General features: G+C 47.4%; 2 protein-coding genes across 5 annotated transcripts; both read right to left on the bottom strand.

The window, feature by feature from the left end:
• Window positions 1-3733: 3733 nt before the first annotated feature.
• NSUN4 (NOP2/Sun RNA methyltransferase 4) lies at window positions 3734-26291 on the bottom strand. Of its 4 annotated transcripts, XM_021941146.2 has the most exons (7): window positions 25630-26288; window positions 25042-25216; window positions 21428-21771; window positions 19131-19285; window positions 13939-14099; window positions 5108-5232; window positions 3734-4356 (listed from the first exon to the last, which is right to left on the bottom strand). In XM_021941146.2, the coding sequence occupies exons 3-7, from the start codon at window positions 21715-21717 to the stop codon at window positions 4080-4082; spliced, it is 1008 nt and encodes a 335-aa protein (XP_021796838.1). In that variant the 5' UTR covers window positions 21718-21771; window positions 25042-25216; window positions 25630-26288; the 3' UTR covers window positions 3734-4079. The 4 variants fall into 4 exon arrangements, with proteins under 4 accessions (XP_021796838.1, XP_003891865.1, XP_009206002.1 ...); XM_003891816.4 differs by lacking the exon at window positions 25042-25216 and having other exon boundaries at window positions 25630-26291; XM_009207738.3 differs by lacking the exon at window positions 25630-26288 and having other exon boundaries at window positions 25042-25598.
• Window positions 22930-25034, bottom strand: LOC108586866 (sperm head and tail associated protein-like). Its single transcript, XM_017961153.3, has one exon. It carries the CDS (start codon window positions 24951-24953, stop codon window positions 22956-22958), a length of 1998 nt encoding a protein of 665 aa, XP_017816642.3. The 5' UTR covers window positions 24954-25034; the 3' UTR covers window positions 22930-22955.
• Window positions 26292-27294: the final 1003 nt, after the last annotated feature.

Raw genomic sequence — 27294 nt, 5'->3', positions numbered from 1 at the left:
ATTATTAATAATAGCCCCAAACTGGAAGCAACTCAAATGTCCATCAACTGGTGAAGAGATACACAAAATGGTGGTATGTCTGCACCATGGAATACAATTCAGCAATAAAAAGGAACAAAACATTAATACTCACAACAAAGTGAATCTCAAAAACATTATACTAAGTCAAAGAAGTCAAACACCAAAGACTACATATTGTATGATTCCATGCATATATGCAAAAATTTTCCCAGACCAAATATTTGAAAGGATTATCCAGGCTTCACAGAGCATAATCACGTAAGATTTTTATTTAAAGGCAAAGGACACAGGGCAGCAAGAGAAAGACTGGGTAGGTAAACATCAGGAATCTCAGAACTTCCCAAATACAAGCTCCCCATGGCCCTTATGCATATGCGGACTGCACTGCAAAGTGCCTTTGGATTGAATCATCATGATCTATGTGAGGAATCCATCCTGGTTTTGGAAGAGCTCAAATCAGAAGTTCTCAGCAGGGCTTTTATGTTGCTCTGGCCATGTAATTAAGCCAGACATATGTAACTGGTTAGACCAGCTGCAAATAATCAATAAAAGGAGTAATCAGTGGAGCTTCAGACTTTATTATTATTATTTTTGAAATGGAGTCTCTCTGTAGCCCAGGCTGGAGTGCAATGGCGCTATCTTGGCTCACTGAAACCTCCGCCTCCCAGGTTCAAGCAATTCTCCCTCCCCAGCCTACTGGGTAGCTGAGATTACAAGCACCTGCCATCACGCCTTCTTGTATTTTTGTAGAGATGGGGTTTCACCATGTTGGCCAGGCTAGTCTTGAACTCCTCCTGACCTCAGGTGATCCACCTGCCTCAGCCTTCCAAAGTGTTGGGATTACAGGCGTGAGCCACAGCACCTGGCCGAGCTTCAGACTTTAAACAGCACATTATAAACAGCACATTATAAATCCCAATGCCCTTATCTTTTTTTTTTTTTTTTTGAGACAGAGTCTCACTCTGTCACCCTGGCTGGAGTGCAAGGGCACAAGACGGAGTCTCACTCTCTTGCCCAGGCTGCTCACTGCAGCCTCAAACTCCTGCGCTCAAGTGATCCTCCTGCCTCAGCCTCCTAAGTAGCTGGGACCACATGCACATGCCAGCACATCCAGCTACCTTTTTTTTTTTTTTTTTGAGACAGAGTCTTGCTCTGTCACCCAGGTTGGAGTGCTGTGGCGCAATCTCGGCTCACTGCAAGCTCTGGTTCCCAGGTTCACACTATTCTTCTGCCTCAGCCTCCCAAGAAGCTGGGACTACAGGCGCCCACCACTATGCCCGGCTAATTTTTTGTATTTTTTAGTACAGACGGGGTTTCACCATGTTAGCCAGGATGGTCTTGATCTCCTGACCTTGTGATCCACCCGCCTTGGCCTCCCAAAGTGCTGGGATTACAAGTGTGAGCCACTGTGCCCAGCCTACTTTTTCTTTTTGGGTAGAGACCAGGTCTCGCTATATTGTCCAAGCTGATCTAGAATTCCTAGGCTCAAGTGATCTTCCCACCTCGGCCTTCCAAAGTGTTGAGATTACAGGCATGAGCCACTGTGCCTAGCCTACTTTCTACATCTTGATGGTGATGGTGACTACACTATTATATACAATTATCAATATTTATTAAACAATATAGGCCGGGCGCGGTGGCTCAAGCCTGTAATCCCAGCACTTTGGGAGGCCGAGGCGGGTGGATCACGAGGTCAGGAGATCGAGACTATCCTGGCTAACATGGTGAAACCCCGTCTCTACTAAAAATACAAAAAACTAGCCGGGCGTGGTGGCGGGCGCCTGTAGTCTCAGCTACTTGGGAGGCTGAGGCGAGAATGGCTTGAACCCGAGGCGGAGCTTGGCAGTGAGTCAGGAGATCAGGCCACTGCACTCCAGCCTGGGAGCACAGCCGCAGACTGGGCCTCCCCCAAAAAAAAAAAACAAAAAAAAAACAAACAACAACAACAATATATTTAAAATGTATGAACTATATTGTATGTAAAGAATAACTCCACAGAAAAGGAAAAAACCTTTCATTCAGAAAGGGCATCATGCTACATTTACTCTTCTGGGATTAAACTTTTTTCACTTAATTATTTTATTGCTCAGATTCATCCATATGGTTAAGTATCATTACAGTTCATTTGACAATTGTATAATATTCTATTATGTGAATATTCTAGTTTACTTGTCCACTCTCTTGCTCATGGGCATCTGGGTTATTTCTAGGTTTTGCTTTTGTGAATAGGGCTGCTATGAATATTCTTGTACATGTCTCCTGGTGTACATGTATGAGTTTCTCTAGGATTTATCCCCAGTATTGGATTAACTGGGTTATAGGGTAGCTGAATGTTCAATTACAGCAGATAAACTGTTTTCCAAAGTAGTTCTCTGCTTTTCTTATCTAGGTCTGTCTGTCCCCAATTAGATCATGACTCTAGAGGCAGGGGACCCTCTCATTTTGAATTACCACTGCTTAGCATTCAATTAGCACCAGGCTGGATATCCAGGAGTCCAAGGGCAGAAGCCCAGGCATCTGAGGCCTTTTAGCCTCAGCAAATACTAAGTACTATACAGAGTGAACAGCATGCAGGGACCATATGCCACACACGGAGCCTGGTTAGGGTCCTACTCAGAGCACTAACCATGCCCCTTGAAGCTCCATCTTCTAGCTTCACCTGATTTTGAGTCTCAGAGATCTTCGAGGGTCCTCAATTACAATGCAAATCCCAAAAGAAGGCTTAACCTCAGTTAAAGTCCCTCCTCAACTGACACCTCTAATACCCAAATAAGGATGAGCAGGAAAGGCAGAAGGGACAAAAAGAGTGGCAGGAAGAGGAGGAATAAGGTAAGTGGAAGAGCCAAGAAGCCTTCAGGTATTCTAAAGTTACATACCCTTTTCTGCACAGGACCAGTTTTCCAGGGGAAAAAAAAAAAAAAGTTTAAAAAAGAAAATATCTGCAAGTGACCCTGAGCAATTTTTTATATCCCTGCCACTAAAGGTTACTTTCTTTTGGCAAAAGTTACAAAAACAACATATCGAGTATGCAGTCAGTAAATGATGAAATCTTGCCCTGAACACAGTGTGTGCAGTGAAGCCCTGTGATGCTGAGGGAAGAGTTAGGGATTAGGGGGTGGGCCAAAGAAAAGGTACCAGAGTTCAGCTGCAGACTAGAAACAACAGAAAGTCTGGAATACAACAAAACAAAACATCAGAAGATTCCTAGGTGTTCAGAAAGCAAAAGGAGAGTTACCATTCCAAAGGATGAGGAAGCCCAGTAATCTCCCACAATCCCAACTGCTACATCTCCAAGAGCTCCCTAGCTACCTGTCATACACGAGGTCTGGGAATACTTGCTAGAAGAATGAACAAAGAACAAGGCACGCGCAAGAGTATGATGGTTTTGTAGCAGAAGCAGCCTCCTAAGCCACATTTGGGCAGCAGTATTGTTGACAGCAGGAATGGTCAGAATTATTCAGCTCAGAGGGCTTTTCCAATGTGAGTAGGTAAGCAGATTATTTTGCACTGGCTTAGTATTTTTAGTTACTTGTTCCTTAAATTAGATCATGAGCCATATGGAAAACCCAGGCGGGCTTAATTGAGCCTACTGGCTGCTCAAGACTGATCAGGTGGAACTCACTTCAAGGATGACAGGGGCTCAGTAACTGGCTGGTACAAGTGGAACTAATGGTATGTGCACTGACATGAAGTCCCCAACTGTAGCTCCAGGTCTATAGAGCTTCAACAACTTTATTGGCCAAATGCTTCTATGTTTACAACTTAGTGTAAGCCTGCTCACTGGCTTCTCCTTCTAAGCCCCTAAGGGGGCAGTGAACTTTGGTACAGGCCTGGATATGGGGCAGGGGGTAATGAGTGAGTTAGAAACCTGCTGATGTTCCACAATTGGACAACAGGACAGAAAATCTTCTACTTCTTACTGCCAAAAACTGCAGAAAGACACGAACAGGATGGAGACAGGACCCAGAGTGCATCTCTGCCACTGGTCCCAGTTTCCAATTTCTGGTGCCTCCAACAGAGTATACCCTTTGTCTTCTTGCTTCAGGGATTGGGTGATGCTATGTCAGCCTATGCATTTTGCAGAAGTACATAGGGCCAAAATTGGCCATGAGGTTTGGTATTACCAGCTCCCCAACCTGGCAGGATGAGAAGAAACAGAATGTGTCCATGAAAAGCCTTCGGAAGTGAGTCAGATCTTCCACCTGCACCTGGATACTGTATTGATTGGCCAGGAGCTCAATGGCACCTTGCACCACATACTCGTTCTGTAAGTGTGAGAGTGAGCAGGTGGAATAGACAACGTGGCCTCCTGGTTTGGTGGCAAGGAGTCCAGCCCTGAAACCAGAAAGAGACAGAAGCAGTGACTAGTGAGCTTCCCAGCAGTAGAAGAGCAACATAAGGAGCTGCAAACATGGATAAGGGAAGGCTACTATGGGATGGGTAGCTGGTTAGACAGCCTCTCAAGTCCCTTCCCCAATGACACTGCCTGAAAAGCCATTCTCAAGGCAGATAGCAACCCAACCTTACTCCATGAGCTCTTCACTAGGAAGTCTCCTTACAAGGACCCCCTGAGCTCTGTTGATGGACCAAATTGCTATGCTGGCTATGGAATGAGTCCTTACCCTAGTAGTTATTTTTCAAACATGTGCTACTCACTGGTACTGAGGATGAAATAGCATGAGTGAATCTGTGCAGCCCACTCTAGTATATATGTCCTACTAGATAGGGTTGTTTTTGTTTTTGTTTTTTGAGACAGAGTCTTGCTCTGTTACCCAGGCTGGAGTGCAGTGGTGCAATCTCAGCTCACTGCAGCCTCCACCTCCTAGGTTCAAGAGATTCTCCTCCCTCATTCCCCTGAGTAGCTGGGACTACAGGTGTGCATCGCCACACCCAGCTAATTCAGATAGGGTTTTCATGTTCCAGAGATGATCCCATGATTTCTGTCTCCTCTAGGCAGATCTCCAGCCATAAGATTCCTGTGTGGGTTATGGTCTTGGTAAGAGCTTCCAGTCCCCCAGTCTCCCAGGTGACCAGACTCCCAGAGCACTCTGGCACAAAGTCCTGAGTTTAAAAATCTGTCACTCACGCAAGAAGCTGCATTTGCAGCACAGGCAATATCTGTCGCTCCTTCTTCCTTGACCGCTTAAAGATGTTGTTTTCCTCCTCATGAAGGGAGTGGCGGTCTGTGGTACAGGGCACATCCACCAGCACCTACCCAGAGTGTTAAAGGGTAAAGTATTAAAGATCCTTATAGGCTTCTCTTCCTTAGACCAGAGATGTTTTAGGCCCCTGGCCTAAGTTTGTGAAATATTCCCTCTGCCCATCCCTCCTTTGCAGAGTACCTGACAAAGTTCTTCATTTTAACTTGGTAGACAATTGTGAAATAATGACTGGGGAAATAGTATATCTGGGAATATTCATGGCTGGTCAAAAACCCAAATTAACACATAAACAACTATAATTTTTTTTTTTTTAGAGATAAATATTGCTCTGTTGCCCAGACTGGAGTACAGTGATGTGATCATAGGTCACTGCAGCCTCAAACTCCCTGGGATCAAGCAGTCCTCCCACCTCAGCCTCCTGAGTAGCTGGGGCGACAGATGCAAACCACCACTCCAGACTAATTGACTAATTATATATATATACACATACACACACACACACACACACACACACATACACACACACACACAATTTTTTAATTTTTTTTGACATGGAGTCTTCTCTGTTGCCCAGGCTGGAGTGCAGTGGTGCAATCTCGGCTCATTGCAAGCTCCGCCTCCTGGGTTTACGCCATTCTCCTGCCTCAGCCTCCCGAGCAGCTGGGACTACAGGCACCCACCACCATGCCCGGTTAATTTTTTGTAGTTTTAGTAGAGACAGGGTTTCACCGTGCTAGCCAGGATGGTCTCAATCTCCTGACCTCATGATCTGCCCGCCTCGGCCTCCCAAAGTGCTGGGATTACAGGCATGAGCCACCGCGCCTGGCCTAATTTTTGTATTTTTGTAGAGACAGCATTTTGCTATGTTGCCCAGGCTAACTATAATTCTCTAAACAGTACACTTATGATTTGGTCATTTCTGTATTATACTCCAATAGGAAAGTTATTACAGTCTGGACAACCTAGTGAGAGTGAGACCCCACCTGTACAAAAAAATTTTTTTAATTAGCCAGGCATGGCGGTGGCATGCACCTGTAGTCCCGACTACAAAAAATTAGCCAGGTGTAGTGGCATGCACCTATAGTCCCAGCTACTCAAGTGGCTCAAATGGAAGGAATACTTGAGCCCAGGAGGTTGAGGATGTGGTAGGCCGAGATTGTGCCACTGCACTTTAGCCTGGGAGATACAGTAAGACTTTGTCTCAAAAAATAAATAAATAAAATAAAGTTATTAGAAAATTATGACAGGAGGCTGGGCACAGTGGCTCACGCCTGTAATCCCAGCACTTTGGGAGGCCGAGGTGGGTGGATCACCTGAGGTCAGGAGTTCGAGACCAGCCTGGCCAACATGGTGAAACCCCGCCTCTACTCAAAATACAAAAATTAGCCAGGTATGGTGGCACACGCCTATAATCCCAGCTACTTGGGAGGCTACGGCAGGAGAATCGCTTGAACTTGGGAGGCAGAGGTTGCAGTGAGCCGAGATTGCGCCACTGCACTCCAGCCTGAACACCAAAGCAAGACTCCGTCTCAAAAAAAAAAAAAAAAAAAAATTAGCCGGGCGTGGTGGCAGCACTCTTGTAGTCCCAGCTACTACTCAGGAGGCTGAGGTGGGAGCATTGCTTGAACCTGGGGGGTGGAGGTTGCAGTAAGTCAAGATCGCACCACTGCACTCTAGCCTTGGCGACAAAGCAAGACTTCGCCTCAAGAAAAAAAAAAAGAAGCTTACGATAGGACACAAAAATAACCACAAAACTTAAAAGGAAACAAGACTCCTTGAGCAAGTCAGCAGAAACAGAATCCAGTAAAACTGAATTCCCAGTTTATTTGTTTGTTTGTTTTTGGGATGGAGTCTCACTCTGTCACCCAGGCTGGAGTGCAATGGCGCGATCTCAGCTCACTGCAACCTCCAACTCCTGGGTTCAAGCGATTCTCCCACCTCAGCCTCCTAAGTAGCTGGGACTACAGGTACACGATACCACACTCGGCTAATTTTTGTATTTTTTTAGTACAGACGGGGTTTTGCCATGTTGGCCAGGTTGGTCTCAAAATCTTGACCTCAGGTGATCCACCCGCCTCAGCCTCCTAAGGTGCTGGGATTACAGGCATGAGCCATCATGCCTGACTGACCCCAATTTGTTTTTTCAATGAGACTAGTCAATTGCAGGAGTGAGAAAGGGAGAAAGAGTAGGAGTGAGATGGGGAGAAAGAGTAGATGAAGTTCCATCTGTAATTGATTGTCAACAATAGTTTTGATATAGGAATTATCCAATGTAGAATTAAAATATTAATATAAACCTTCTTAGATAACAAAAGAAGTTAAAAGAAAAACAAAACAGCAAGGACAGAGACCCCACAGTGAAAGAAACATGGTAAATAAACACAGTAAAATAATTTGACAGGGGTCAGGCGCAGTGGCTCATACCTATAATTCCAGCACTTTGGGAGGCTGAGGCAAGCAGATCACGAGGTCAAGAGATCAAGACCATCCTGGCCAACATGGTGAAACCCCATCTCTACTAAAAATACAAAAATTAGCTGGGCGTGGTGGCGCGCACCTGTAGTCCCAGATACTCAGGTGGCTGAGGCAGGAGAATCGCTTAAACCCAGGAGGCAGAGGTTGCAGTGAGCCAAGATCGTACCACTGCAGTCCAGTCTGGCAACAGAGTGAGACTCCATCTCAAAAAAAATTAGGCCGGGAGCAGTGGCTCACGCCTACAATCCCAGCACTTTGGGAGGCCAAGGCGGGCGAATCACCCGAGGTCAGGAATTCAAGACCAGCCTGGCCAACATGGCGAAACCCTGTCTCTACTAAAAATACAAAAATTAGCCTGGCATGGTGGCGGGCACCTGTAATCCCAGCTACTCAGGAGGCTGAGGCAGGAGAATCGCTTGAACCCGGGAGGCGGAGGTTGCAGTGAGCCAAGATTGTGCCACTGCACCCCAGCCTGGGCGACACAGCGAGACTCCGTCTCAAAATAAATAAATAAATACAAAAATTAGTCGGGCATGGTGGCGGGTGCCTGTAATCCCAGCTACTTGGGAGGCTGAGGCACAAGAATTGCTTGAACCCGGAATGTGGAGGTTGCAGTGAGCCAAGATGAGGCCACTGAACTCCAACTTGGGCAACACAGCGAGACTCTGTCTCAAAAAATAAATAAATAAAATAATAATAATTTGACAGAGCTGAGATCAAAATCATCAATGGCATCAATTGCTTAAGTCAGCAATGAAAAGAATAAAATTTATGCCAGGCGCGGTGGCTCACGCCTGTAATCCCAGCACTTTGGGAGGCCGAGGAGGGCGGATCACAAGGTCAGGAGATCGAGACCAACGCGAAACCCCGCCCCTACTAAAAATACAAAAATTAGCCGGGCTGGTGGTGGGCCAGTCCCAGCTACTCAGTGTGAGGCTGGGAGGCAGGAGAATGGCGTGGAACCCGGGAGGCGAGCTTGCAGTGAGCCGAGATCGCGCCACTGCACTCCAGCCTGGGCGACAGCGCGAGACTCCATCTCAAAAAAAAAAAAAAAAAAAAAAAAGAATAAAATTTATAGATTGGCTCACAAAGCAAAACCTGTCTATGCAGCATATAAGAGATACACCTAAAAGGAAATGGCCTAAATACAAAGGGATGAGCAAAGGTACAGCTGCAATGTTAAATAAGAAAAAAGCTGTAGGAGTTTCCCCGACCCAAAAAGGAGGATATGTCTATAGACTCTTTCCTTACTCCTTCTCAAGTGTCCCGAGTCGTGGCCACAACTCTTAGGAAGATGGCTACAAGATATACTTAGGACCGCTGGACTCCTGAGCCCCTGATGCAGAGAAACAGCAGAGCTATGTAATTTCAAGGGGACTATAAATCGATGGCAATATATCTGAATATCTTGGTTCTAATATATCTAATATTGCTTCAGTAGTGTCAACAGTGGAAAATGTTCATTTTGAGAGGCCAAGGCGGGCGGATTGCTTTAGCCCAGGAGTTTGAGAACTGCCTGGGCAATATGACAAAACCCCGTCTCTACAAAAAATACCAGAAAAATTAGCTGGGCATGCTGGCACATGCTTGTAGTCCCAGCTACTTGGGAAGATGAGGCAGGAGAATTGCTTGAGCCCAGGGAGCAGAGGTTGCAGTGAGCCGAGATTGTGCCATTGTACTCCAGCCTGGGCAATGGGCGTGAAACCCTGTCTCAAAAATAAAAAAAAATGTTGATCTCAGTCACAGAAGAAAGAAAAGGAAGTTGTACTGTTGCACTACACTTAGGAAACATTTAGGGAGGGTAGTCAAATCACTCCACATCAGATATGGCACGTGCATCTTCACATCAGGCACTGGCATGGACGTCAGTCATAAATAACCAGTCCTGCCAGGATAGTGCTCCCACTGAATCTCAGCCCTGGGCAAGTGTCTAACAAATATTATTTGTATTAATATAAATTTGTATGATATTGTATTATAAGGGAAGATAGAAACATGTTCAAATAAACATCATATTATTTGAAATAGAGCTCACAAAAAAAAGAAAGTTGTGAGTTGGGGGGAAGGGTTAGTGTCTTCCATGAACATGCAGAGCTCTGAGGTCCTGTCCCTTCTCCAGCTGATGGACAAGTGGAGCTGGGAGAAGGATGGAGTTACCAAGAGTATGTAGAGCCCTGAGGTAGTATTCTTCTTTGCATCTAAAGTGCTTAACGCAGCTGGGTGTGGTGGCTCACACCTGTAATCCTAATGCTTTGGGAGGCTGAGGCAGGAGGATCACTTGAACTCAGGAATTTGAGACCAGCCTGGACAACATAGTGAGACTTCATCTCTACAAAAAATTAAAAAATTAGCCAGGCATGGTGCACGTGCCTGTAGTCTCAACTACTTGGGAGGTTGAGGTAGGAGGATCCCTTAAGCCCAGAAAGTCAAGACTGAAGTGAGCCATGATTGCACCACTGCATTCCAGCCCCAGCAAGACCTTGTCTCAAATAAATAAATAAAAGTACTTAACACTTGCCTACCACGGCAGAGTATATTGTACACAACTAGTTTTTTTGTTTTTGTTTTGTTTTGTTTTGTTTTGTTTTTGAGACAAAGTCTCGCTCTTGTACCCCAGGCTGGAGTGCAATGGTGTGATCTCGGCTCACTGCAATCTCTGCCTCCTGGGTTCAAGCAATTCTCCTGCCTCGGCCTCCCGAGTAGCTGGGATTACAGGTGCCTGCCACCACACCCGGCTAATTTTGTATTTCTAGTAGAGACGGGGTTTCACCATGTTGGCCAGGCTGGTCTCGAACTCCTGACCTCAGGTGATCCACCCGCCTCAGCCTCCCAAAGTGCTGGGATTACAGTCGTGAGCCACCGTGCCCGGCCACAACTAGTTTTTCAACAAACAAATTAACAAAGACATCTTCAAACATGAAAGCTGTCAAGTGAAATAGCAGGTCACTCATTCTATATTGTTCCAAAATAAGTAGCTAGGATCAATGAATGGAAATAATAATTATAATAATGGTAAGGATTGTGATGATTATAATACTAGTGAATGTTTTCTATATTCCAGACATTGTGCCAAATGCATTCTTATTTAATTTTCACCTACAGGATAGGCACTATACTATTACCCTCATTTTACAGATGAAGAAGCTGAAGTTTAACTGAAAGTTAAGTAACTCACTGAAACTTCTCTGGCTGATAAGTAATGGAACCAGGTCTAATCCAAGCAGTCTGATTCCAGAATCCTTGCCCTCATCCATATACTATGCAATCTACAGATTGCAGTAAGAGGCAGAACTTTCTAACATTGTAAGTGTTCAACAACAGAATCTCAGTGTGCACCCATCAATGGATGTGTTTAAGCATAGGCTGAAAAATGATGATGGCTCCTGCTTGCCTAATTTTCACCACCAGGTACTATACTAAGTGCTTTCCCTGGATACTCACTGAATCCGCACAATAATCCTAAGTGGTAGGATTACCCTGTTTCACAAACAAAGAGGTTGAAGTTCAGCAAGATCAACAGTTTGCCTAAGGTTAGTAAGTAGCACCCCTGTAATGTAGAAATTGGTTAGGCTGACAGGAGAGGTCATGCTCTCTCCACCATGTTCCACTGCTCTCATATCAAGAAAAATGAATAGGCCAGGCGCAATGGCTCACACCTGTAATCCCAGCACTTTGGGAGGCTGAGGCGAGTGGATCACTTGAAGTCAGGTGTTCGAGGCCAGTCTGACCAACATGGTGAAACCCTGTCTCTATTTAAAAAAAACAAAATTAGCCAGGCGTGGCGGCACACACCTGTAATCCCAGCTGCTTGGGAGGCTAAGGCAGGAGAACTGAACTTTGAACTGAGGCTTGAACCAGGGAGGCAGAGGTTGCAGTGAGCCAAGATTGCATCACTGCACTCCAGCCTGGGCAACAAGAGCAAAACTGTCTCAAAGAAAAAGAAAAAAATGAGTAGGGGATTCCTATATAGGCAGAAAGCAAGTCTCAAGCCTATCCAAGATTCCATAAGCCTTGGTCTTTCTTTCAGTTTCTTAGAGTGGTTGAGGCAGAATGGTGAGAACTAGACAGATTGGGTAAATCAGGTGACAACACAGAGACAACAGCTATATATTTTATATATTTTTAGAAATATGTGTTCTAAACAAATATTTTTAGAATATGCCGTTTAAAATAAAATAAATAACTTAAAAACATGAAGAGACTGGCCTGGCACAATGGCTCACACCTATAATCCCAGCACTTTGGGAGGCTGAGGTGGGAGGACTGCTCAAGCTCAGGAGTTCAAGACCAGCCTAACATAGTGAGACCCCATCACTACAAAAAATCATTTGCTGGGCATGATGGCATACTCCTCTAGTCCCAGCTACTCGGGAAACAGAGGCAGAAGAACCCCTTGAGCCCAGGAGGTTGAGGCTGCAGTGAGCTGTGTTCACACCACTGTACTCCAGCCTGGGTGACAAAGTGAAAACCTGCCACTCAAAAAAAAAATTTTAAAGTAAATATGGAGACTTTCAACATGATTCATAATAAGAGACTGTAAATTAGATACTATCCATGACATAGAATAGGAGGCCTGAGCGAGCTGATGGATTTGATATACAGTACTTTGGAGGCAAGTATGGTGGACAGGTTCGGAGTTCATCAGCTTCAAGATGGTGAAGCTCTGCTTTCTACTAAAATACAGGCAGTGTGGCCTCGCCTGTAATCCCAGCACTTGGGGAGGCCGACGGGCAGATCACTTAGGGTCAGGAGATCGAGACCATCCTGGCTAACACGCGTGAAACCCCCGGCCTCTACTAAAAAATACAAAAAACTAGCTCGGGCGAGGTGGCGGCACCTGTAGTCCCAGCTACTCGAGGCTGGAGGCAGGAGAATGGTGTGAACTAGGGAGGCGAGCTTCTGCAGTGAGCTGAGATCTGGCCACTGCCCTCCAGCCTGGGCGACAGAGCCGCAGACCCGCCTTAAAAAAAACAACAACAACAAAAATTAGCCGGGCTGGACTGGCCGTGGCTCAAGCCTGTAATCCCAGCACTTTGGGAGGCCGTAGACGGGCGGATCACGAGGTCAGGAGATCGACCATCCTGGCTAACACGTGAAACCCCGCTCTATTAAGAATATGAAAACTAGTCAAGGAATGGCGGGCGTTTCAGTCCCAGCTACTCGGGAGGCTGAGGCCGGAGAATGGCGGAACCCGGGAGGTAGAGCTTGCATGAGCTGAGATCGGCCACTGCACTCCAGCCTGGGCACCAGAGCAAACTCCATCTCAAAAAAAAAAAAAAAAAAAAAAAAAAAGTACCACGGCATGGTGGTGGGTTCTTGTAATCCCAGCTACTCAGGAGGCTGAGGCAGAGGAATTGCTTGAACCCGGGAGGCGGTAAGGTTGCAGGAGCAGGAGATCGCACCATTGCACTCCAGCCTGGGCAACAAATAAAAAAGGAAACTCCTTCCCTGTAAAAAACAAAACAAAAAAGAAACAATCATATCTATAGGGTGGGGAAGTAGGGGCTACATAGCCAGGCATGAGGGAGAAACTCACTTTCACTGGATACCTTTGTGCTCTGACTTTTGTACCATGTGCTGTACTCAATATCCAAAAATAAATAAAATGAGGCCATGCTGTGCGGCTCGCCTGTAATCCCAGCACTTTGGGAGGCCGATGGGCTGATCACGCAGGTCAGGAAATCAAGACATCCTGGCTAATAATATGGTGAAACCCTTGTCTCTACTAAAAATATGTGCACCAGCCGGGCTTATGGCGGGCGCCTGTGGTCCCAGCTACCGGGAGGCTGAGGCGGTAGAGAATGGCGTGAAACCCGGAGGCTGAGCCGGCAGTGAGCTGGAGATCCGGGCCACTGCACTCCAGCCTGGGCGACAGGAGCCAGACCCGGCCTCAAAAAAAAAAAAAAAAAATAAATAAATAAATAAAATAAATAAATAAATAAATAAATAAATAAATAAATAAATGAGTTTATTCATACTTATCTTCGTGAGGCTTTCTGAGCAACCAAGTGACTTGAGAAATAAAGTAAGCCTAATAACTTTTTTCCCCACTCAAATAGGTTCAAATTCTTTTTTGCTGCCAACTGTCTTTAATGGAGATAATAACCAGTCATCTAAGCTGATTTTTCTTTTGGTCAAATCACTGATGTAGAACTGGCTGGTCCAGAAACAGCTCTACATACTCAAACATAGGGGCTGGATCCTAACCCCTCAGGCCCTGGAGCCAGGATGGGGAGCCCACATTAAGCTGGATGCATGTCCTAAATCAAGAATCACTCACCCGGTCATAGGTGTCCCCCTCCAGTTCTCCCCATTTCCTGCCATCCCATGAGGTAACTCGAACTCGATTTCCATCCCTGATCTCTTGAGGCACATAGCTGTGAAGGATCTTCTGTAGTCTGGCTATTCGGGAAGTGGAGAGATCATTGGCAGCAAGATTGCCTGTGGAAACAAAGATACTTCAGAGGCCATGGCCCAGTGAAACATTCCACCAGCAATGGCACTAATGGAGTCAGAACAATTCTCAGGCAGTCCCAGCCAACACAAACCCCAGCATCAGGAACATTTATTATGTGCATGGCACAGCATCAGTCATTCTGGAGTGGGGTTGCAATGGCAAACACCTACATGGGCCAGAAAGTTATTTAAGTCAATGAATAAAGCAGACCAAGTAAGACTCCTTTCCTTTCTCCTTTCCTGTCCCCTCTCCCCTTTCTCCCCCTCTCTTTCCCCTTTTCCTTTCCTAGTCCCATTCCTTTCCTCTTTCTCCTCTCCTTTCCCCTTTTCCTTTCCTTTCTCCTCCCCTTTTCCCCCTCCCCTTTCCTCCCTTTCCTTTCCTCCCTTTCTTTCCTTTCCTTTATTTCCTTTTCTTTTCTTTCTCTCTCTCTCTTTCCTTTTTTTTTTTTTTTTTTTTTTGAGACAGTCTCATTCTGTCACCCAGGCTGGAGTTCAGTGGCACACTCTCGGCTAACTGCAACCTCCACCTCCTGGGTTCAAGCGATTATCATGCCTCAGCCTCCCGAGTAGCTGGGACCATGGGTGTACGCCACTTCACCTGGCTAATTTTTGCATTTTTAGTAGAGACAGGGTTTCATCATGTTGGCCAGACTGGTCTTGAACTCCTTACCTCAGGTGATCCCACTTGCCTTGGCCTCCCAAAGTGCTAGGATTACGGGTGTGAGCCATTGCACCCAGCCACATTCTTTTTTTTTTTTTTTTAAAGACAGGATCTCTGAGTCTGGGCACAGTGGCTCACGCCTCTCATCCCAGCATTTTGGGAGGAGGCCAAGGTAGGTGAATTGCTTCAGCCCAGGAGTTCGAGGCCAGCCTGGGCAACATAGCAATACCTCATTTCTACAAAAATAAAAATGTCTTTAAATAATTTTTTAAAAAGAGACTGAAAGGCCGGGAGCGGTGGCTCATGCCTGTAATCCCAGCACTTTGGGAGGCCAAGGCAGGCAGATCACAAGGTACGGAGATCGAGACCATCATGGCTAACATAGTGAAACCCCATCTCTATTAAAAATACAAAAAATTCGCTGGGCATGGTGGTGGGTGCCTGTAGTCCCAGCTACTCGGGTGGCTGAGGCAGGAGAATGGCCTAAGAGGCAGAGTTTGCAGTGAGCCAAGATCGCACCACTGCACTCCAGCCTGGGCGACAGAGCGAGACTCTGTTTAACAAAAAAAAAAAGAGACTGGGTCTCATTATGTTGCCCAGGTGGGTCTTGAATTCCTAGCCTCAAGCAATTCTCCCACCTCAGCCTCCCAAAGTGCTGGGATAATGGGTATGGGCCACCATGCCCAGCAAAGAATATTTATTTCTAAAAAAATATGCTCTCCCACTATTCTGGAAACCTATGGCTCTCTTCATCTTTGGTAGATACTACAGTGGATTTACCCAAAATTATTCTCCTCTTCCCCCTTAGGAATAGAACCCCAATTTTTTGGAAGGGGAAAATTGCCCCAGAAGACTACATTTCTCAACATTTCTTTAGTTTTGCTCTTGTTGCCCAGGCTAGAGTGCAATGGCGTGATCTCGGTTTACAGTAACCTCCACCTCCTGGGTTCAAGTGATTCTCCTGCCTCAGCCTCCCAAGTAGCTGGGATTACAGGCATGTGCCACCATGCCAGCCAATTTTGTATTTTTAGTAGAGACGGGGTTTCTCCATGTTGGTCAGGTTGGTCTTGAACTCCCGACCTCAGGTGATCTGCCTGCCTCGGCCTCCCAAAGTGCTTGGATTACAGGTGTGAGCCACCAGACCCGGCCAAGCTTTTCTTTCACAACTAAATATGACTATATGACTAACTTTTGGTCATAGTTGTAGGCAGAAGTATTGGATAGGAATTCTGGGAAGATATTTTTAAAAAGCTGACATAATTGGGAGATGAAATGAGTCTCTTTTGCCCAATCCTTTCCTCTTGACTCAAATACGGATGTGATGGCTGGACCTCCAGCAGTCATTTTGGACCATGAGGCCTTGCCTTAGAGCTTTATTAGTTATATATCTTCTCCCTCTTAAAGGGAGGGAGGCTAAGGCTAACACTAGCAACAAAATACATTGCAAAAGGAAAAAGGGAGCTTAAGTCCCTGATGATTGTGGAGCCTCCATACCTGGAGTGCCTATATCTCAGCTTCTCTTATGTAAGAGATAAATTAATGTTTCCTCTTTAAGCTAATTAGTTAGGTTTTCTATCAAATGCATCCAAACCTAATTCTGATTTACCATCTATCTTTCATTTTCTCTTTATTGATAGACATGAGTTCAAGAAATATCTCACTTTGCTTAGTGCTACTATGAGAAAAATATTGCAAGTTTGATGATAAATGACAGTTGATACCTGGCCTCTGAGTCAAAGAGCAACAAGGGAGGGTGCAAGAATGCAAGATGCGAGTGTCCACCTTATCTAATGGGAGTGGTCACTACTATGAACCAGCTTAGTAATACCACAAATAAATGTCTCCTTTTTTTTAATTTTAATGGAGACGAGGTCTCACTATGTTGCCCAGGCTAATCTCGAACTCCTGGACTCAAGTATTCCACCTGCCTCGGCCTCCTAGCTTGTGCTGGGATTACAGGTGTGAGTCACCGCCCCCGGCCAATGTCTCCATTTTTGAGGGCACTCAAAGAAGTAAAAATTGTATTCTCTGCTCTAGAGGAATTTGCAGAAGGATATGAACTGAGAAAAAGAAAGATGGGTTCCAGTTCCGGCTCTACCTCTAATTCTTGTATTATTTATTTAATCTCCACAGAACTCAATTTCTCCCTCCATAAAATATGAGGGCTAGACTAAGTAAACCCTAACTTCCCTTCCCTATACAAATTCTGTGATCCTGTCTTCCTCGAATCAAGAGTCGTCATTTGGATAAGGAGCTGGGATGAAGGTGAGGTGCTGATAGTTAAGCACACCTTAGAAGAACAACTCTCAATTACTTCTTCTCTGCCCTTCTTCCTCCTCCTAGTTCAAGTTCCTCCTCCTCCAAGTAATCTTACCCTTACTCATCTCCCTTCTAATGGATTCCCACAGCATTCAGTCAGATCAGAATTGTCCAGCACATCGGCTGGGTTCTCTTGCATTGGATTCATTAAGCCCATGACCCATCTTTTCTTCCCTCCCTCTGGACTTCCAGAAAATGTGATGCCTGTCTGAATCAACCAATGCCTATCATAAGGCTGGATGCTGACTCAAACTGTGCAAGCCAGCTGACAAGAGCTGGAAAACAAGGGTCTAGGCCCAACAGAAAGGCTTGGGCACAGCACAAGAGAAGCCTGGCTGAGCTCCACTTCACTCCAACTTGGGTAGAAAAGCGAAACTTCGTCTCAAAAAAAAACCAAAACAAAACAGTGCACAAGGCCTTGGCTGGGCTACTTTACTGAGACAAATAAGATGTGGGCCTATCCCCAAGGAATCCACCTTTTTTTTTTTTTTTTTTTGAGACAGAGTTTTGTTCTTGTTGCCCAAGCTGGAGTGCAATGGTGCGATCTCGGCTCACTGCAACCTCCGTCTCCCAGGTTCAAGCGATTCTCCTGCCTTAGCCTCTCCAGTAGCTGGGATTAGCCTGCTACCAGGCCCGGCTAATTTTTTGTATTTTAAATAGAAACGGGGTTTTACCATGTTGGCCAGGCTGGTCTTGAACTCCTGACCTCAGGTGATCCACCCGCCTCAGCCTTCCAAAGTGCTGGAATTATATGCATGAGTCACCGTGCCCGGCCAGAATCCATCTTCTTTAAGAGGGAGAAGATATAACTAGTAAAGCCCTAAGGCAAGGCTAATGTTGCAAGGGCGATACCCATGCTGTGGGAGCACAGGAGACAGGCATCATTTCTGAACCGGCCAGCAGAAGTCATAAGGAAAGATGTCCAGGAAGTGGCACACTTGAGCTGAGGCTTGAAAGTCAAAAGGAGAGCTGGGCATGGTGGCTCACACCTGTAATCCCAGCATTTTGGGAGGCCAAGGCGGGTGGATCACAAGGTCAGGAGGTCGAAACCATCCTGGCTAACACGGTGAAACCCTGTCTCTACTAAAAGTACAAAAACAAATTAGCCAGGCATGGTGGCGGGTGCCTGTAGTCCTAGCTACTCAGAAGGCTGAGGCAGGAGAATGGCGTGAACCTGGGAGGCAGAGCTTGCAGTAAGCCAAGGTCGCGCCAGCCTGGGCGACAGAGTGAGACTCCATTTCAAAAAAAAAAAGAAAGTCAAAAGAATTTGGACAGCCAAGGGTGAGGGAATTCCAGGGAGAAAATTTAACAAGAGCAAAGGCAACAGAGAGTAGCAGAGTAAGGTTAAAGCACATAAAGCCTGGAAGAGTGACATATAAAACATATAAATGGTGACTGCAGGTAGATCTTATCATTTTAGCTAGTAGGCTAAAGAAATGGGCTTAATCTTAGAGGAAAAGTAAACAGATGAAGAGGAGTGTGTGTCATGTGATCAACTGATCAGAGCCCTACTTTAATCTGACTTCAGAGAACTTGTTCAGCAATCTTTCTTGACCAATTGACAGAGAAAGAGAGGAACTAATGAAAAAATATACAAGCTTAGCAAGTAAGTACTACCCTCCACTCTGACTTTGGGACTAGAGAACCTACCATATTCTTTTTGTGTGTGTGTGTGAGACAGGGTTTCACTCTGTCACCAAGGTTGGAGTGCAGTGGCACGATCTCGGCTCATTGTAACCTCCACCTCCCAGGTTCAAGCAATTCTCCTGCCTCAGCTTCCTGAGTAGTTGGTATTACAGGCGTGCACCATCACACCTGGCTAATTTATATATTTTTAGTAGAGACAGGGTTTCACCATGTTGACCAGGCTGGTCTGGAACTCCTGCCATCAGGTGATCTGCCTGCCTTGGCCTCCCAAAGTGCTGGGATTACAGACATGAGCCACTGCACCCGGCTGAACCTACTATATTCAATGTACCTGGGACTAGATGAGGTGGGGAGCTCTCTCTGCCCAACATACCAGCACCCTGACTTACGGCAACAGCCAGTCTGAAGCAACGCTAGTGTCTTTCCCCCAGGAGCTGCACACAGGTCAAGCACGATGTCCCCAGGCTGCAGGCCAAGGGCCAGGACAGGCAGCAAGGAGGCAGCATCCATCAGGTAGTAGTCCATGACACCTAGGCTGCCAGGTCTGGAAAAGAGAAGACCACTTTATTGTTAAATTCCAGGTCAGGACACCCACTGGGAGTCAAGGCCACCAAGTCCATGCCCTCTGGGGCCTGAGCTCCAATCAGCAAAAATTCATTTCTCAGACCCACACTTACTTATTCACTTATTCATTCATCTATACGGGAGCCAGAATTATTATTTATTTATTTATTTATTTATTTATTGACAGAGTTTCACTTTTGTTGCCCAGGCTGGAGTGCAGTGGCACTGGAGTGCAGTGGAGTGCAGGTTGCTCGGCACACTGCAACCTCTGCCTCCCAGTTTCAAGTGATTCTCCTGCCTCAGCCTCCCCAGTAGCTGGGATTACAGGTGCCCACCACCATGCCTGGCTAATTTTTTTTTTTTTGAGATGCAGTCTCGCTCTGTTGCCCAGGCTGGAGTGCAGTGGAGCAATGTTGGCTCACTGCAACCTCTGCCTCCCAGATTCAAGTGATTCTCCTGTCTCAGCCTCCCAAGTAGCTGGGATTACAGGCATGTACTAGCACGCCCAGCTAATTTTTTGTATTTTTTAGTAGAGACGGGGTTTCACTATTTTGGCCAGGCTGGTCTTGAACTCCTAATCTCACATGATCTGCCCGATTTGGCCTCCCAAAGTGCTGGGATTACAGGTGTGAGCCACTGTGCCTGGCCAATTACTGTTTTTAAATAGCTGTCTTCCTCACTAAACTGGAAGCTCTATGAGGGCTTGTGCGTCAAGGCACTTGAATGCCTAGTATTTGGTAGACAATTTTTTTTTTTTTTTTGAGACAGTCTGCTCACCAGGGCTGGAGTACAGTGGCACGACCTCAGCCTACTATAATCTCCCTCCCAGGTTCAAGCAATTCCTCCTGCTTCAGTTTCCTCCCAAGTAGCTGGGACTCACAGGTGCACACCACTACACCTAGCTAATTTTTTTGAGACAGAATTCTCTGTCACCTAGGCTAAGGCAGTGGCATGATCTCAGCTCACTGCAAGCTCCACTTCCCGGGTTCACGCCATTCTCCTGCCTCAGCCTCCTGAGTAGCTGGGACTACAGGCGCATGCTGCCACGCCTGGCTAATTTTTTGTATTTTTAGTAGAGACGGGGTTTCACCGTGTTAGCCAGGATGGTTTTGATCTCCTGACCTTGTGATCCGCCTGCCTCGGCCTCCCAAAGTTCTGGGATTACAGGCATGAGCCACCGTGCCCAGCCACCCAGCTAATTTTTTTGTATTTTAGTAGAGACAGGGTTTCACCGTGTTGCCCAGGCTGGTCTCAAACTCCTGAGCTCAGGCAATCCGCCCGCCTCAGCCTCCCAAAGTGCTAGGATTAGAGGCGTGAGCCACCGCGCCCAGTCAATATTTTTAAATAAATAAATCAGTCTTTCAAAATTTATTCTTTTCAAAAAATAAATCAGTCTTTTTGAAAGTCCGATAAAGTCTTTCAAAAAGTTGTAGGGTATCGATTCCCATACCCTACAACTAACATTGAGCTCTCCTTAATTGTTAAAGCAGAATTCAGCATTTGATTCCGCAGTCTTTTCTCATGCAACTTCATATACATGAGGACTGAATCAAGAAACTGGAAGTTCTTTCTTTTTCCCAGTCTAATACCAAGTTTGTGCCCCTATGCCAGCCCTATTTCCTAGGAAAGTCCCACTACCTCTTTGCTACCATGAAGTTACTTTTCCTATTCACTTTGATGGGTGGCTGTGAGGGCAAAACGAGAAGACTGCTGTGAATAACACACATTTCAACTTGAGAGAGCCCAGTGAGTGCTCATGTAAAAGGTGGCTGTTTTCTACCAGAGGCACAGAGCAGAGTGGGTTCAAAGTGCAGGTTCTGGGTCTAAATATTAGCCACATCACTTACCATCTGAGGGACCTAAAGCAAGTAAGAATCTTAACTTCTGTGTACCTCAGTTTCCCCAAATGTAAAAGAGGAGCAATAATAACTACTTCATAAGGCTGTTGACAGAACAAAAAGAGATAACATATACATAGCACCTCGAAAAATGCCTAGTCTGTATAAACATGCCATAAATATTAGCAATATTATGGTCCTTATTACAGAGAGTAGACGCTGAGTCTCATCATATCTACTTCCAGCAGGCACTCAGGACTGCTTGTCATGGCTCCAGATCCTACCTGGCAGGAGCGAAGCGACTGACATCCCCTCTGGCAAAAGTGAAGCATCGAAGGTTCGGACTGCAGGCCCAGGAGGCAGGGGATGGGGCTGCAGATTGGCCACCCTCAGACTGCAGTTCCCAGTGGGAGATGGCTTCATTCACAAAGTCCTTGGCGCTCAGCTGCTCCAGCTTAGCACTTACATGATCCCAGGCAGCAAAGTTATTGACCAGTGCACCATACTTCTGCTCTGAGAGGAGACTGACACGGATTGATGGCCAAAGATCTCCAAACTGCACACTGTAAGTCATATCAAAATACTGCAAAGCCAGTCGAACGGCAGGGAATTTGGGCTCTGTGGCAGCCTAAAAGAGAGAGGACAGGCTTATTGGTTTTCCCAGTCTTGCCTCTACCCCCTACTACCTGACCCCACCTCAGAGTCTAGGGGCAACTTGGATCCAGCTAGTGCCCACTCCTGCTTTTACATCCAGCCTTCCTGCCAGAGAAGTCTGAGAGGGAACAGTAGCAGAGGGTGGGCCTTCCCATCCCAGGGTTGTCCGATAAAGATGTAACTCTCATGGTACTGTGTGGGGGTCATCAAGGAGGGGGACCTTGGAGTAAGAGGAACTTAGAAGAATGGGAGCTCAGGAGAGGATTCTTGAGGAAAGCCTGCAGAAGATTAGGAGAAACTATGGAGGCTCTGGGAAGCTTTGAACTTAAAAGCAAAAGGCCCTTTTCTTCTGAACAGTCCTATTAGAAAGCACTTTCATGTCTTCTAGCTTTTGTGAGCACTACAACTGATAGCTCAGTAAGATACAAAAAAAAATTAATAACGTTTCAATGTGATGAAGAGATGCAGGTAACTTACCTAGCGTCATGTAGTGACCAGCACCATAATGCTTAGAATCAGAGGGTTGAGGGTCATGTTGGGAGAGTTCCCAGACCCCAGAAAGGTAGGATAAGGAGGGCACACAGAATCCTGAGGTGTGAACCAAAACAGGGACTTGTAGGATGACTGCTATGGGGGTAACAGGGGACAAGAGGACAAGAGCGAGGAGGCAGAGTAAAAGAGAAATGAAGACTTCAGATGAGGAGTCCACAAGTTGGTCCTAGTTGCTGCAGCTGGGATGCTTGTTATAGCTGGCAATCTTGTTACTATCTATGCCTTGCTCTGGCCTAGATTTTTGGTCTGGTCAGAACTTTTGCTCTGGCCTTCATTTCTTGTTATGGTGAGGACTCTCACTCTGACTGTGACTTTTGCCCCTGCTGGGACTCTTGCTCTGGCCTTGACCTTTGCCATGTTGGGGACTCTTGCTCCGGTTCCAACTTTTGCCATCATAGACTCTTGCTCTTGCCCTGACCTCTGCTAATTTGAGGACTCTCACCCTGGCGCTCATTTATGCTAAGCTGGGGACTCTCACTCTGGCCGTGACTTGTGTTTTGTTGAGGACTACTGCTCCGGCCCCAGCTTCTGCTAGGATAGGGACTCCTTTTCTGGCTTGGACTTCTGCTCAAATGATGGCTCTTGCTCCGGCTCTGACTTCTGTCATCACGAGGACTTGCTTTGGCTCTGGCTTTGGCTTTGGTGGGAACTCCTGCTCTCACTGTCACTACTCTGGCATTCCCTAATAATAGTCGAACTACAGCTGGGATTGGTGTTACAGCTGGAATCCTTGGATGAAGGCAAAGGGCAGCTGTAGGGAATCTGCAGGGGCTCTTTGCAAGGGCCTTGAGAGGCCACAGGGTAGATATGGAGGCCACAGGGGACAGTATCAGGGTAGGCCCGGACTCGGGGGACAATGGGTAAACTTCGAGGATCAAAAGGTGTTCTCAAAGGGATAAAAGAATAGATGTGGGTAGAACAAGGAGGCATCACAGGCTGACGACGAGGTTGGGGTGGGCCCCTAGGAGTGCTATAGGTGTCACACCGAGGCACAATGGGAGGGGGGCCTTTTGAATGATTGAGGGAGCCAGACAGTGGGCAGGGATAGGGGGTGGAGGGAACCACAGAGTATATATGGGTATTGCAGGGGGGCCCTATGGAGGGCCCATGGGGGCTGCTCTGAGCATAACTATTGGGCGAGACAGGATCACAAGGAAGGCAGAGGGGAAGAGAAGTGGGGATAACCGTTTTGAGGGTTCTACGGACCACAGTCGGTAAGGCAGTCCCTGGGGGAAGTTCTTTGGGGCTGGAATTTGAAGGAGTTGTGATGTATGGCTCCATACAAGAAGGACCAGAGAGGCAGGAGGGAGGTGGGGGAGAGGTGCGGGCCTTAGTGGGCTTGGGCTGGCTAGAAGGGGTGTGCTGGGGAGTATTGACTAGGGAGAGACATTTGTGGGGAGTATGTGACTGTTTTAACTCTGGGGACTTAGGGGACTCCGGTTGGGGGGAAACTGGGGTGGGAAGAGGGGGTTCATTATAGCTTCTGCGGGGAAGTGACTGGGGTGGAGATATAAATTGGTTGCCCAGAGGTGAAGGGAAGGAAAGGACAGAATGAGGACCATGGGGACGAGATGGTTCCTGGGAACAAGGGGGACCAGTTGTGGTGCCCGGAGTTAGGATGAGGTAAGAGTTCCCACTTGGCTCCCAGGAGAGAAGGGACTCAAAGCAAGCCTTCCTGGGAGCCTGGGACTGGGGTGACCAAGGAGAATCAGTACTCCCAGGATGCAGGCGGATGGCATAGCAAGGACTCCCAGGGGTAGGCATGTAGGCCTCTGAAGAAAGATGGGAGTAATGATAAGAGCCCTCCTGAGGTGACCTGGGAAAGCCAGGCCTACCTGCCTGAGAAGAGAGTGGAGAGCCACAACAATTTTTCTCAAGGGGCAGGTCAAGCTGTGGTTTGGGTTCACAAGAGTCTAGAGGCCTAAGGCTGCCACGGTAAAAGCTGCCAGTAGGTGGGGAAGATGCTGGGGAGAGAAGGGGGTCATTATAACTTCTTCCTGAGGACCAGTGAGAGGGCAGAGAGATCATCAGCCCAGTTTCCAAAACTCTGTGAGAAAGGGTTGAGGAGTCCATAGGACTAGTTTCCACTGGCCGGCGAGCAAGAGGAGGTGAAATCGTGAGGCAAGTTCCCGGGGTCCTATGTGTAGGAGGAGGTGAAATCATGGGTCCAGTTTCCAAGGGTACATGAGTGAGCTGAGGGGAGGTCACTGGGCTCGTTCCCGGGGACTGATGAGCAAGGGGAAAGGAGGTTGCCAGGCTGGTTCCAAAAGCTGAAGGGCATCTGCTGGAGTAACAGAGATTAGTGCGCTGGTCAAAATACGCGCCTTGAAGACAGGCACGCCGCATTCTCGAGGGACTCATCCAGCTGCAGTAAGGGGTCCGCTGACAGAGAGGGGGTGACCCCGGAATGCTGAACTGCTCAAAATAAGGGCTGGAGAGTGGGGAACCCGAGTGGCAGGGCTCGCGGCAGTAGGTCCTTTCCAGGAGTGGGGAAGAGGACTCAAAAGAACATCTCCCTGACTGCAAGGAAGGTTGTGCGGGTGGAAGAGATGGTGGAGGCCGCGAGGGAATCGGCTGGGATGGGTAGGGGGGCGTGCCAGTCATAGAAGAAATTCCAGGGCTTCCAGGGAGGCAAGAAAAAGGGTCTCTGGAGAAGCAGGGAGATTCCAGAGGATGAGAGGATTCGTTGCACCTTTTGCCAGGGTTTGGGCCGACAGTACGGGCAGGGTCGTCGCTGTAACCTTTCCCGGTCGCCAGAGGCAGTTCGAGGTTGAGGAAGGGGCTGAATCCTTTCCTGCAAGGCGGCGGAGACCCAGGAGTGCAGGGAAGGTCGCTATGGTATTTTCCGAGGGGTGAGGGCGACCGGGCTGGAAAATCAATGAGGAAAGGAGGAGAAGTCATGTGGGGGAAGAATGGGCAAGGGAAAAGGGGAGGGGAGGGAGGGAAGTAAAAGGGGTAGTGGGGGACAGAATGGTATGTGGACACAGCTGAGGAACAAGAGACCGTGACATCACTAAAAGAATGAAGGCGAAGGTGATGACGCAACTTAGAGGGGCGGAGTCAGGAGACTGCAGACGTAACAAGTGGAAGAAACAAACGCTCGGGACAGAGTGAGTGAGGATAGAGGCGGTGACGGAACAGACGTGAGAGGGAGGTGCCTCCGGATGCTCAGATAAGTACTTGGGAAAGACGCGTAGGCGTTCTAGAGGGCCGGGAAATGGAAGGACTGGAGAACTTTCCACCCTCACTTTTCCCTCCTGCGCCCCCAGCCGGACCTTACCCATTTTTTCTTATGTCGATGTCTCCGCGGGACCGTCGCGAAGCCCACACGCTTCAGCAGCTCCCGGACACCCCTCAGTGTCAGCGCAGCCATGTCGGCGTGCACCACTGGGTAATTCCGACCGGAACCGCAGCGGGAGACTCGCGTGTTCCGGGGAGGTGGTGAGCGCCACCCGGCGGGACACTAGCGAAAGGAAATACTTCCGACGTTCTCCCAGGACTCCGCGCGCCTCTACAGACTCCGCCCCGCCAGGGATCCCCTGAAGGCTGCTGGAAAAAGAGCAACCTGGCACCCGGTATGATGACTCTTCCTGGATGCTTGGAGCAGTGCGAGGGACTCCAAAGAAGCCCCTAGCCCACTTAGGGGATCAGGGAGGATTAGGAGCTGGTGGTTGAGTACCGAAAGAGTTAGCTAGGCGAAAAGGGAAGGGAAGGGCCTCCTAGGCCGAAATTGCATGGAGATCCTTAGGTAGAGGAAAATGAGACCAGACTTGTAGGCAGATTTGCAGTGAAACGAATGAAGCTTAAGTTTCAGGACCTATCATTTGCACGCCCCCTTTCAAGGAACTATACCTAATTTGTATTATTATTATTTTTTTCTTGAGACGGAGTCTCCCTCTGTCGCCCAGGCTGGAGTGCAGTGGCACGATCACAGCTCTCTGCAACCCTTGCCTCCTGGGTTCAAGCGATTCTCCTGCTTCAGCCTCCCAAGGAGCTGGGATTACAGGTGTGCACCACCACACCCGCTAATTTTTGTATTTTTAGTAGAGACAGGGTTTCACCATGTTGGCCAGGCTGGTCCCGAACTCCTGACCTCAAGTGATCCACCTGCCTTGGCCTCCCAAAGTGCTGGGATTACAGGCGTAAGCCACAGTGCCCAGCCAAGTTTTGTATTTTTTTTTTTTTAACTATGCCTTCTCAAATTCTGGAAGCGTTAGGCCCCACAACATTTGACATCACTGAGTCCAGTGGAGAGGAGGGACATGATCAGAAACTGTGTTTTTAAATGATCATTCAACAGCCAATTATCAGGGTGGGTAGGAGTGAGAGAGGGAGATCAAAAGGCAGGGAGATTGGCTGGGATTACAGACATTGTTACCAGAGAGAGGGTTCTTGGATCTCTCACAAGAAAGAATTCAGGGCGAGTATGCAATGCAAAGTGAGAGCAAGTTTATTAAAGTAAAAGAATAGAAGAATGGATGTTCCATAGATAGAGCAGCCCCAAAGGGCTGCTGGTTGCCCCATTTTTATGGTTATTTCTTGATGGTACCCTAAACAAGGGGTTATTCACACCTCCTCTTTTTAAGAGGAAGTCTGGCTCTGATGCCTAGGCTGGAGTGCAGTGGCTTGATGTGATCTCCGCTCACTGCAAGCTCCACCTCCCCGGTTCACGCCATTCTCCTACCTTAGCCTCCCGGTAGCTGGGACTACAGGCGCCCGCCACCTCGCCCAGCTAATTTTTTGTATTTTTGGTAGAGACAGGGTTTCACCCTGTTAGCCAGGAGGGTCTCGATCTCCTGACCTCGTGATCTACCCGCCTGGGCCTCACCAAAGTGCTGGGATTACAGGTGTGAGCCACCATGCCTGACTGCCTCCTTTTTTTAGACCACATAGGGTAACTTCCTAACCTTGCCATATAAACTGTTGTGGCGCTGGTGGGAGTGCA

The sequence above is a fragment of the Papio anubis genome, chromosome 1 (assembly GCF_008728515.1).
Source record: "Papio anubis isolate 15944 chromosome 1, Panubis1.0, whole genome shotgun sequence".
In the NCBI taxonomy this organism is placed as follows: domain Eukaryota; kingdom Metazoa; phylum Chordata; class Mammalia; order Primates; family Cercopithecidae; genus Papio; species Papio anubis.
The sequence above is the reverse complement of the archived record's forward strand: the minus strand, read 5'-3'. Positions and strand labels throughout refer to the sequence as shown.